The following is a 12683-nucleotide window of genomic DNA, read 5'->3' as shown; positions in this document are numbered from 1 at the left end:
CCTGCCATTTCGTGCCCTTATCACACTCTTGGTGTGATTATTTGCATGATTATATGTATGATTACTATTAGTAACCCTAGTTACACAGCCTTGGGGGCTGAGGGCTGGGGTAGTACCTTGGAAGGCCCCGTGCCCTCCCTGGGTAGACGCACTTCCACACCCAACCTCATAAGAAACTCATGTGCTGATTCAGGATGTCCTACAGTGAGAGCTGTGAAACTCATGTGCTGATCTAGGATGTCCTACAGTGAGAACTGTGAAACTCATGTGCTGATCTAGTATGTCCTACATTGAGAGCTGTGAAACTCATGTGCTGACCAGGATGTCCTACAGTGAGAGCTGTGAAACTCATGTGCTGACCCGGGATGTCCTACAGTGAGAGCTGTGAAACTCATGTGCTGATCCAGGATGTCCTACAGTGAGAGCTGTGAAACTCATGTGCTGGTCCAGGATGTCTTTCAGTGAGAGCTGTGAAACTCATGTGCTGACCTAGGATGTCCTACAGTGAGAACTGTGAAACTCATGTGCTGATCCAGGATGTCCTACAGTGAGAGCTGTGAAACTCATGTGCTGACATAGGATGTCCTACAGTGAGAGCTGTGAAACTCATGTGCTGACCCGGGATGTCCTACAGTGAGAGCTGTGAAACTCATGTGCTGACATAGGATGTCCTACAGTGAGAACTATGAAACTCATGTGCTGATCCAGGATGTCCTACAGTGAGAGCTGTGAAACTCATGTGCTGATCTAGGATGTCCTACAGTGAGAACTGTGAAACTCATGTGCTGGTCCAGGATGTCTTTCAGTGAGAGCTGTGAAACTCATGTGCTGACCCAGGATGTCCTACAGTGAGAGCTGTGAAACTCATGTGCTGATCTAGTATGTCCTACATTGAGAACTGTGAAACTCATGTGCTGATCCAGGATGTCCTACAGTGAGAGCTGTGAAACTCATGTGCTGGTCCAGGATGTCTTTCAGTGAGAGCTGTGAAACTCATGTGCTGACCAGGATGTCCTACAGTGAGAGCTGTGAAACTCATGTGCTGACCCGGGATGTCTTTCAGTGAGAGCTGTGAAACTCATGTGCTGATCCAGGATGTCCTACAGTGAGAGCTGTGAAACTCATGTGCTGGTCCAGGATGTCTTTCAGTGAGAGCTGTGAAACTCATGTGCTGACCTAGGATGTCCTACAGTGAGAACTGTGAAACTCATGTGCTGATCCAGGATGTCCTACAGTGAGAGCTGTGAAACTCATGTGCTGACATAGGATGTCCTACAGTGAGAGCTGTGAAACTCATGTGCTGACCCGGGATGTCCTACAGTGAGAGCTGTGAAACTCATGTGCTGACATAGGATGTCCTACAGTGAGAACTATGAAACTCATGTGCTGATCCAGGATGTCCTACAGTGAGAGCTGTGAAACTCATGTGCTGATCTAGGATGTCCTACAGTGAGAACTGTGAAACTCATGTGCTGGTCCAGGATGTCTTTCAGTGAGAGCTGTGAAACTCATGTGCTGACCCAGGATGTCCTACAGTGAGAGCTGTGAAACTCATGTGCTGATCTAGTATGTCCTACATTGAGAACTGTGAAACTCATGTGCTGATCCAGGATGTCCTACAGTGAGAGCTGTGAAACTCATGTGCTGGTCCAGGATGTCTTTCAGTGAGAGCTGTGAAACTCATGTGCTGACCAGGATGTCCTACAGTGAGAGCTGTGAAACTCATGTGCTGACCAGGATGTCCTACAGTGAGAGCTGTGAAACTCATGTGCTGGTCCAGGATGTCTTTCAGTGAGAGCTGTGAAACTCATGTGCTGACCTAGGATGTCCTACAGTGAGAGCTGTGAAACTCATGTGCTGACCAGGATGTCCTACAGTGAGAGCTGTGAAACTCATGTGCTGACCAGGATGTCCTACAGTGAGAGCTGTGAAACTCATGTGCTGATCCAGGATGTCCTACAGTGAGAGCTGTGAAACTCATGTGCTGGTCCAGGATGTCTTTCAGTGAGAGCTGTGAAACTCATGTGCTGACCAGGATGTCCTACAGTGAGAGCTGTGAAACTCATGTGCTGACCAGGATGTCCTACAGTGAGAGCTGTGAAACTCATGTGCTGGTCCAGGATGTCTTTCAGTGAGAGCTGTGAAACTCATGTGCTGACCTAGGATGTCCTACAGTGAGAGCTGTGAAACTCATGTGCTGACCAGGATGTCCTACAGTGAGAGCTGTGAAACTCATGTGCTGACCAGGATGTCCTACAGTGAGAGCTGTGAAACTCATGTGCTGATCCAGGATGTCCTACAGTGAGAGCTGTGAAACTCATGTGCTGATCCAGGATGTCCTACAGTGAGAGCTGTGAAACTCATGTGCTGGTCCAGGATGTCTTTCAGTGAGAGCTGTGAAACTCATGTGCTGACCTAGGATGTCCTACAGTGAGAACTGTGAAACTCATGTGCTGACCAGGATGTCCTACAGTGAGAGCTGTGAAACTCATGTGCTGACCAGGATGTCCTACAGTGAGAGCTGTGAAACTCATGTGCTGACCAGGATGTCCTACAGTGAGAACTGTGAAACTCATGTGCTGACATAGGATGTCCTACAGTGAGAACTGTGAAACTCATGTGCTGATCCAGGATGTCCTACAGTGAGAGCTGTGAAACTCATGTGCTGGTACAGGATGTCTTTCAGTGAGAGCTGTGAAACTCATGTGCTGACCAGGATGTCCTACAGTGAGAACTGTGAAACTCATGTGCTGATCCAGGATGTCCTACAGTGAGAGCTGTGAAACTCATGTGCTGACCTAGGATGTCCTACAGTGAGAGCTGTGAAACTCATGTGCTGATCCAGGATGTCCTACAGTGAGAGCTGTGAAACTCATGTGCTGGTCCAGGATGTCCTACAGTGAGAGCTGTGAAACTCATGTGCTGATCTAGTATGTCCTACATTGAGAACTGTGAAACTCATGTGCTGATCTAGGATGTCCTACAGTGAGAGCTGTGAAACTCATGTGCTGACCCGGGATGTCCTACAGTGAGAGCTGTGAAACTCATGTGCAGACCTAGGATGTCCTACAGTGAGAGCTGTGAAACTCATGTGCTGATCCAGGATGTCCTACAGTGAGAGCTGTGAAACTCATGTGCTGACCCGGGATGTCCTACAGTGAGAGCTGTGAAACTCATGTGCTGATCCAGGATGTCCTACAGTGAGAGCTGTGAAACTCATGTGCTGACCCGGGATGTCCTACAGTGAGAGCTGTGAAACTCATGTGCTGACCTAGGATGTCCTACAGTGAGAGCTGTGAAACTCATGTGCTGGTCCAGGATGTCCTACAGTGAGAGCTGTGAAACTCATATGCTGATCCAGGATGTCCTACAGTGAGAGCTGTGAAACTCATGTGCTGGTCCAGGATGTCCTACAGTGAGAGCTGTGAAACTCATGTGCTGGTCCAGGATGTCCTACAGTGAGAGCTGTGAAACTCATGTGCTGATCTAGTATGTCCAACAGTGAGAGCTGTGAAACTCATGTGCTGACCTAGGATGTCCTACAGTGAGAGCTGTGAAACTCATGTGCTGATCCAGGATGTCCTACAGTGAGAGCTGTGAAACTCATGTGCTGGTCCAGGATGTCCTACAGTGAGAGCTGTGAAACTCATGTGCTGATCTAGTATGTCCTACATTGAGAACTGTGAAACTCATGTGCTGATCTAGGATGTCCTACAGTGAGAACTGTGAAACTCATGTGCTGATCTAGGATGTCCTACAGTGAGAACTGTGAAACTCATGTGCTGATCTAGGATGTCCTACAGTGAGAGCTGTGAAACTCATGTGCTGACCAGGATGTCCTACAGTGAGAGCTGTGAAACTCATGTGCTGATCTAGGATGTCCTACAGTGAGAGCTGTGAAACTCATGTGCTGACCTAGGATGTCCTACAGTGAGAGCTGTGAAACTCATGTGCTGATCTAGGATGTCCTACAGTGAGAGCTGTGAAACTCATGTGCTGATCTAGGATGTCCTACAGTGAGAACTGTGAAACTCATGTGCTGATCTAGTATGTCCTACAGTGAGAGCTGTGAAACTCATGTGCTGATCTAGGATGTCCTACAGTGAGAACTATGAAACTCATGTGCTGATCCAGGATGTCCTACAGTGAGAGCTGTGAAACTCATGTGCTGATCTAGGATGTCCTACAGTGAGAGCTGTGAAACTCATGTGCTGGTCCAGGATGTCCTACAGTGAGAGCTGTGAAACTCATGTGCTGATCCAGGATGTCCTACAGTGAGAGCTGTTACCACCAGCAGTTTCTTCAGCAACCATGAATGTTGGAGGTGGGAGCTTGAGGCCAATGCTTCAGTTCCCATTTGCTCTTCAACTTTTGTTTCCCCTGAAATTAGTAATTGTCTCTCCCCCCCCACCCCCCCGCCTTTACTTGCCTTTCTTACTAATCCATTCCCAAACTCATCTCAGGTTGTCTGCATCTCCTTCCCTTAAGGCCTAACATGTTACGTGCCCATCCTCATTGATTTGTTGGCCAAGCAGCATCTCTCCCGGAGCCTCCCTCCCTGCTCCCTATGGCTGGGCCACCTCAGTGCCCACCGCACCCCTGAGCTGGGCACCGGTCCTTCCTCGCCATGCGGCCTTTGCTGACGGCGAATGTGTGTAAGCTTTCTCTTCTAAGGTCTGATGACGTGGTTAACCCCCAAGTGGGTCTGACATTTTCCTGTAGATCTGAAGGCATTGAGGGGATGAGGGGTGTGAGACAGCGAGAAAACAGGCTTCTCCGCCTTCTGGGTCTTCAAGGGGGGGCGGCCACAGCCTCATTCAACAGAAGCAAAGGAGGCTCATGGGCTATGTGTCCCCATTGCAATGCTTGGGCCCACGCATTTCCTCGTCCAGGCCTCCTCAACGCCCTGCATGTCACACAGGGATCTGATAATCTGTGAATGTAATGGGTTTTACAAGTTGACAACCCACAGGATTTCGAGCCTGACTTCTGGCAACCTCAGTTCCGCGGCTGCATGAGCTGGAAATTATTTTAGCCTCATCACAGGCAGTCCCTTGTTCCCTGCCCTCGCCTTGACCCAGGACTTCAGAATGTGAGCTGCTTGTTCTTTTTCAGAAGGCTGTCCTGGGTGGTTAGAAGGAACCAGCTGACACACAGTCCTTCCTCGTGCCTTCCCTAGGGCTGCAATCCCTCCCCGAACCTTGCCTTCATCCTAGGGAACCTGTGCTTTGAGAACCTGCCTCGGGCTGCTGGAGCATCAGCCGCTCACCCCTCACAAGTCCTCACTACCTTCAGGCTTCACCAGATGAGAAACAAGTCCAGATCCCATCTGCGAGGGCCTGTTCGTGTCAGCCACCCTGGTACTAGGATGGATCAGATAGGCTTCTCGGCTGCAACAAACCAGAGCCCACTTTGGGTAGTTTAAGCACAAATTCCACGGAAAGGCCTAGAGAACGAGGCGTGACTGTTCCATGGCCAGGAACGGGATCATGGACGCTCTCTTTTAGGATTTTTCCCCCCCCAATCCCAGAAGAATCATATCAAATAAAGTCTAAAATGATGTCGACTAGACTTGGAGGCAAAGCAGAGGTTTGGCCGCAGCCCCAGATGGCACAGCCTCAGGTTTCAGCCCAGAGCTGGTGATGCCTTGTTAGACCCACTTTAGTTGGACGTGAACATGGAACAAATGAGCACGATCGCAGGGACAGATGGCTTTGCTGATGGACAGCTGCCCATCAGGTTGAGGGTGTAGACAGAGATCTAAGTACGCATTTCATTTTATTACTAAGCACAGTAACCTGATGGATAGACAGACTTTAAGGACCCGAGGTAATCTGGTGGACTGAAAAACTCCTGATGGAATGAAGGTAGACTTTACTAATGTGATTTTCCTTCCTCTTAATTCTCTACCTTTCAGTTCCTCTGAGTTTGTCCAGGCCTTTTCTGGCTTAGGGAGACAGGTTGGACGGCCTTAGAGAAGCGCACTTAATTAGCTCTAGTTATGGTGGCAGGTCTTGTTAAGCCAGGAAGCATCTGGAATTAAAATGCTTCAAATTACTTGCTGGACCATTGTCCTAAGTGTCAGGCTCATCAATGCTCTTTGCGGCAAACAAATCTCTTACTTTCTAGACCTACAATTTGGAATCTTTCTTGGCTTAGTCATTCATTCTCTCCCGGATGTGTCTTTATTTCAAAAAATAATTTGCATGTGTTTCATTGTTATAAAAGAAAACTAAAATTCAGGCTAGTAAAAACAAAACAAAAAGCAAAGCAAAAACACGGGCAGTCCCACCCACTAAAGACAACCATTTAAAACTCCTTGGTGTGTATCTTTTCATACCCCCTCTATACTGTGTGGTGTGTATGTGTGTGAATTTTAACGATAGGGGAGTAAAAGCAATTTTAATAAGATCATTAAGAACACAATGTTTGGCCTGGCCGGCATGACTCAGTGGTTGAGTGTTGACCTATGGACCAGGAGGTCATGGTTCGATTCCGGGTCAGGGCACATGCCCGGTTTGCGGGCTTGATCCCCAGTGGGGGGTGTGCAGGAGGCGGCCAATCGATGATTCTCTCTCATCATTGACGTTACTGTCTCTCTCCCTCTTCCTTCCTCTCTGAAATTAATAGAAATATATATATTTTAAAAAAGAACACGATGTTTGCAAATGTGTAAGAATGAGGCCAAAAGGCTTCTGGGAAAATGCTTAGTGACTGACTGGTGGATGCATGTGGTAGCAGTGTATTAACAATGAGGAATGTATTCTATTTAATTTGGGCACATTTACCTTAAGGTCAAGGTCTCAGGTGTGGCCCTGGGCAGGTAGGTGATGCACAGAGAAAGTGAATGGAGGCCAAAGGTCAGGAACAGTTCAGCCACATTAAGTGGGTTGTTCAAGAGCAATTAGATGGACCTGCATATCCCCATCTTCAACAACCTATAGAGGACCACGTTCTTCAGTAACAAAGAAATTGCAGACCGAACTCCTGAATCATTTGCAGCCATTTTTCTTTTTATTCCAAACATGTACTTTTGTAAACCTGCATTTCCCAAACAGTGCAAGTGAATTAGAAGTGACTGCATAGACTTTAAACACACGTGACTTCGGGAGGAGGAACGCCCCTCCCGCCAAAACGCCTCGATGGAAAGGCACATGAAGGTATCAGTCAAGTTCTGGAAGTGAAGTTAGCGTGGGTGCCCGCATGCAATTAATCACTCTTAAAGCCTTGAAACGCACTCTGCCAGTCACGCCATGCACATTAGAATAAAAAAACCCCAAACCTTAACAAAGTCTGAAATCAAGACCACGGTGCGACAAAGCATCGCACCACGTGGGAAACGCGTTCATCGTCCCCGCAAGGGGCTCGGAATCAGAAGACACTCCCTTCAGCCATTCTCTGTTTCAGAAAACACTCTCTACTGTGTATGTCACCGCTCTGTATCGCAGAACAGAACATTGACGAAAACCCCGTAGATTGAAGCATTTCCAAAATGACACTTGTTTTCTGCCTTTTCTGTCTGCGAAAGGGCCATCTTCCCCAAACTAGAAGCCTTCCCAGTGCCTGTACTTTTGGGGCAGTTTGAGTCAGCTGTATGTAGATTTCACCAGATGTATGTTTCATGCCTATCCTAGGCGGAACTGCACTCACCTGGGCGTAACGCCTTACCAAAAGTGAAAGCAGCAGATAACAACCTCTGACAACATCCCTCTGCCAGCCATACACAGGGAGCATACAACACACATCACCTGAGCCAGTGGTCGGCAAACCCATTAGTCCACAGAGCCAAACATCAACAGTACAACGACTGAAATTTCTTTGGAGAGCCGAAAACCGACTTCTGCGCATGGGCCACGAAGTTTCAATCGCCCCGTACGTGCGTGCCCGCACGTGGTCTTTTGTGGAAGAGCCACACTCAAGGGGCCAAAGAGCCGCCTGTGGCTCGCGAGCCGCAGTTTGCCGACCACGGACCTGAGGGCTCCACTAGGCTCTGCATGGAAAATCAGCCCCACACGTTTCCGGAGGCCTGCAGGTTTTCTGTTTTAACCTCGCGGCCTTTGGCTCAAGGACGGCAGGCTCCCCGTGATGTGGTGAAGAAGGACTTTCTGCAATGTTTACCAGGTTTCAGAATACCCCCGGTGGTGGAATTTTCCTGAAGAACTGCCTGGGAAAGCCTCGGTGACCTCAGTGGTTAAGTGATTCCAGATGTGTGCCTGTCAGTCATCATGCGGCCAATGGGCCCACTCACTTCTCCTGGCGCCTCCTCGCGCCTCAACGTCACGGCCTCCTCTCTGCGACAGGCCGGGGCTCACTTTGGGATGTTCTGACTCGTGAGTCCCAGGCAAACGGGTCACAAGCAAACTGTTTTTGGAAAGGGGGGCATGCTTTTCTCCAGTCTCTACAAAGGCCCTTTTTCATATTTGAAAAGCATCTCAATATCTCCATCCTTCTGACAGCTGGCGAAAACAGGGATTTCCAACCTTTTTCATCTTGAGGCGCACATTAGCTAATTACTAGAATTCTGTGGCACACCAAAAAAACTGTATTATCTTTTCTGCAGAGCTAACAACAACAACAAAAAGGTACAATTTTGGTTCATCCACACCGGAAGGCTATTGTGTTGGCTGTTGTCACTTTTTTGATTTGACAATCTAAGAAAAAAGAGGCCAGTGCCCCCTACTCAATAGTCAGGTATTGCTTGTTTTAAAAATTCTTGAGGCACACCTGTTGAAAATTGCCGTCTTAGAAGATTCCACAGTGAACCCAAAGAAGGGCAGAAATTGGAGTTCACTGTGGAATTGTAAGAGAATATTCTGGAGAAGTAACACAGACACGACAACTCACCCTGTCTGCTTCCCCTAGGAGCCTAGCGAGGGCTCCTGACCTGGGGTAGGGCTGGGAGCGCTAGCCACGTGGGGACTCCTTTCTCCATCGCTGTGCCCTGCCTGCTCCTCAGCGCGACCAGACAAGCAGAGGCACCGTCCCTCCCAAACGGGTTCCTGCAGTGGCTGCTGGGATTGGCTCCTGCTGATGCCGAGGATGGTTTTCTTAAAACTGCCTTATGAGGTTTCAGTACCCTCCTGGGGATGGGACTACTCAGGTGGGTCTGCCATCCAGAAGCAAATGGACCTGGCTCTGACACCGCCCCCAGGAGCCCACCCTGATTGGAACAGGCTTTTCCCTCTGCCTTCCGCACCATCACCAATGCGTCTGCAGCCCTTGTGGGAGTGGCTATAAAAGCATTTGGCCAACCCCCGAGGGAGCTGGCCCAGGACTACCGCCTAAGAATTTTAAGTGATTTATTAAAAGGACAACGTGACACAACCAATAAAAGCCCATCAAAGGGAAGCTGCGAATGGGGTTTCATAAAATAAAAAAGAAAAAAATCCACTCTCTACACGCCATTGCAGGAGGTGTGCCTCCCCCCAGGCGAAAAGTGCCCGTGGTGGTGTTCTCTGGGGAACTTCCAGAACCTAGCACAGAGCTTGACGCAAAGCAGGGGCCCCATAAATATCCTCTGAATGAGCGGCTGAGACCCACTGAAGACTGCTTTATTGCTCTTGATAAAACTCATAGGCAAACTCCGTGCCAGAACTGGTTTCCCCGCCTCCATCTGCCCTGTCGTTACCTCTGTGCCTCCAGCCCTTAGAGGCAACATCCCCAGCTTCACTCTGGATCAGCCTCCCTCATACATACCCTTGACCCTCTGGCTTTTGCTGCCTGTTCCCCTAGCCACCATGATACATTCACTGTCTTCCTGCATCAGGGTCGACGCAGAAGAAGAAACGAAAAGACACACAGGCCAGGTTCGCAGCTGCCCAGCTCCCTTGTGATCTTGCCAAAGCGTTCACGATGTTTGCAAGTATTAGCCAACTGGCTAGAAAACCTCTCTCCCCTGATGCTGAGTTGTGTCTTTCCAACAGTGTTCACAGGCCCCCACCATGTTAGCTGCCAGCAGACAAGGTCCTATACTAAAGATCCTTTGTCTTGTTTTTTGTTTCCTTCCCATTGGATGCCCATCTGCATGTACTGGGGCTGGAGCAGGAGCTATGAAGGACTCTCTGCCAGACCCTGCTCTGAGCCACATGTTTTCTCTCTCATCAGATGGTTCTTCAGCAGCGGTAACAGCAGCCATCGCTGCTAACGGTCACTGAGGGTTCACTAAGGCGCCGGGTGCAGTGCTGAGCACAATACAGCCACCGTCTCACTGCCCTTTTTAGAGATTCACAATGCACTCCATACTAGGCAGCCCATCCCATCCAATAGTAAACGCTGTCCAACAGAAAGCTTGGATACTGAAGGCCATAACTCAGCGTCCAACCCTGCAGGGAGGAGGGGAAGAGGCTAGGGCTATGCCCAGATCCCGCTGCACTGTTTCTGTATGCCTCCCCAGCTTGGGGGTGCACCTGCAGCTCTCATGTACTGGACGTACCCCTGAGCTATGGAGCCATTTTGCCAACAGGAACCGAGAGTGGAAAGTTTACCTCTTCCTCAGGTGCAAGAGTATGAAGGCTCAGCTATCTTGCCTCAGGTTGGGACAACCCTGAGATGCAACTTAACCCTCCAGAGCTCCCCTGCAGGATCTGGCTGACGCTACCCTCCATGGAACCCTTCCCTGGCGTCCTCCCTCGCCCTGCTTCCCTAACCCCCATACCGGTGTTCCCCTGGAAGCACTTCCTTAATTAGTTACTTGCATGCAGATCCTTGTCTTGGGGTCTGCTTCTTGGGAACCCCACCAAAGACACTATTTTAAACAACAAGAACAGGTTGAATGGTCATCTCTGGGAAGGAATCTGCGATTACCATTAGCAAACGTGCTAGGGAACTGGTGACCTCTGAACTCAAGGGACCCCGCAAAGGCAACACATCACAGCATCCGACACAAGTCTCTGCTGGGTGGGCACTGATCGAGTCCTTGTGGTGCGCGGACTCTGATGCACAACGTCCAGGATGCGATGCCATTCTGAGGTTTACCAGATGACCGGCTGGCGCTGCTCCAATTCTCCTATGAATCCACTGGAAGGAGGGCGAGACGCCTGCTGGTGATGCAGAGCAGGCTTGCTGCTGGGAATCAGGTTTTCCATCCAAATTCCTGTTGGGAATCTTCCAATGAAAGGTACGCATGAAAAAATACTTATAGTTCTTTAGCACATTAACGTCAAACTTGACTCCAGGCAAGAAAGGAGTGAAAGTTGTCTCGGGGGTCCGGCCACAATCACAGTTCAGACGCAGAGCCGCAAGCTTGGTGGATTCATGACACGAGGTTTCTTCCCATGATTTGATCTGCAAGTCTGTTGTAACAGCAAGTTCCAAAGAACAGTAAGATTTTTATCCTTTAAAATTCGTACGAATGTACATGTGTTTCCAGGCCAGATATCAGTGCTTGAGTGAATTATATAACTATTTAATAGAAATAATAAAACATCGATACAAATATAAAGACATAATCAGTATAAAAGGCTTATATTTATAAAAATACTTTTAGGTAACAGTTTTCCCCTGAGGGTTGACCACGCACGTTGCATCCATAAATATTGCTCGGCTCTGTAGCTTGCTTTCCAAAGTTCAGAGTTCATCTTTAAAAAGGAAGTGGTGGGCTCCAGTCATGTGACCTGGCCGAAGTGGCGGCCTCAGGTTGGCACCTGGGCTGGATAGAATGAAGATGAGAACAGCATCAGTGGGCCTCCGAAAAATCTGGAGAACATTCTTTCTTCCAAATATGGAAGATACAAAGGTCAAGGACGACAGGTGACATGAGTGGGTCATGTGACTGGTGGGGCAGGTCACTGGTTTTTCTGGACCCAGTCCCAATTGTCTTCATTCTCTTTCCGGTTCTTCTCAGCTTCAATAATTTCTTTGTACCTTCGGCGAAAGAAGCCCATCTGAAAGGCAGACAGAAGAGAAGCCGGGTTAGAGAAGCTGAGGAATTAGTCATTTGGACTGTAAGGCGGCCTGGCTGAGGAGAGGCACGACCTGGCCGAGGAGTGGCATGATCTGGCTGAGGAGTGGCATTACCTGGCCGAGGAGTGGCATTACCTGGCCGAGGAGTGGCACTACCTGGCCGTAGAGTGGTATGACCTGGCCGTGGAGTGGTATGACCTGGCCGTAGATTGGCATTACCTGGCCGTGGAGTGGCATTACCTGGCCGTGGAGTGGCATTACCTGGCCGTGGAGTGGCATTACCTGGCCGTGGAGTGGCATTACCTGGCCGTAGAGTGGTATGACCTAGCCGAGGAGTGGCATGCCTGGCTGAGGAGAGGCGTGACCTGGCCGTGGAGTGGCATTACCTGGCCGTGGAGTGGCATTACCTGGCCGTAGAGTGGTATGACCTAGCCGAGGAGTGGCATGCCTGGCTGAGGAGAGGCGTGACCTGGCCGAGAAGAGGCATGACTTGGCTGAGGAGAGGCATGACCTGGCCGAGGAGAGGTGTGACCTGGCTGAGGAGATGCGTGACCTGGCCGAGGAGTGGCAAGCCTGGCTGAGGAGTGGCATGCCTGGCCAAGAAGAGGCATGACCTGGCCAAGGATGGCATTACCTGGCCGTAGAGTGGCATTACCTGGCCGTGGAGTGGTATGATCTGGCCGAGGAGAGGCATGACTGGGACTCAGTGCCAGGAAGGCTGGCTGGGAAAACGCCTCTGATTTGACTGCTTTAGACAGAGCCTTATGCGGAGCCGCCACTTT

General features: G+C 49.6%; 1 protein-coding gene across 2 annotated transcripts in view; it reads right to left on the bottom strand.

The window, feature by feature from the left end:
* Nucleotides 1–7069: 7069 nt before the first annotated feature.
* The window catches only part of ITGA9 (integrin subunit alpha 9), a 273816-nt gene continuing 268202 nt past the window's right edge, over nt 7070–12683 (bottom strand). For both annotated transcript variants that reach the window (XM_079794406.1, XM_079794407.1), the window contains one exon: nt 7070–11882. In XM_079794406.1, coding sequence (XP_079650532.1) covers nt 11784–11882 — 99 coding nt within the window. In that variant the 3' untranslated portion in view covers nt 7070–11783. The remainder of the gene's footprint in view (nt 11883–12683) is intronic.

Source organism: Cnephaeus nilssonii (assembly GCF_951640355.1).
Source record: "Cnephaeus nilssonii genome assembly, chromosome: 17".
Lineage (NCBI taxonomy): Eukaryota > Metazoa > Chordata > Mammalia > Chiroptera > Vespertilionidae > Cnephaeus > Cnephaeus nilssonii.
The sequence above is the reverse complement of the archived record's forward strand: the minus strand, read 5'-3'. Positions and strand labels throughout refer to the sequence as shown.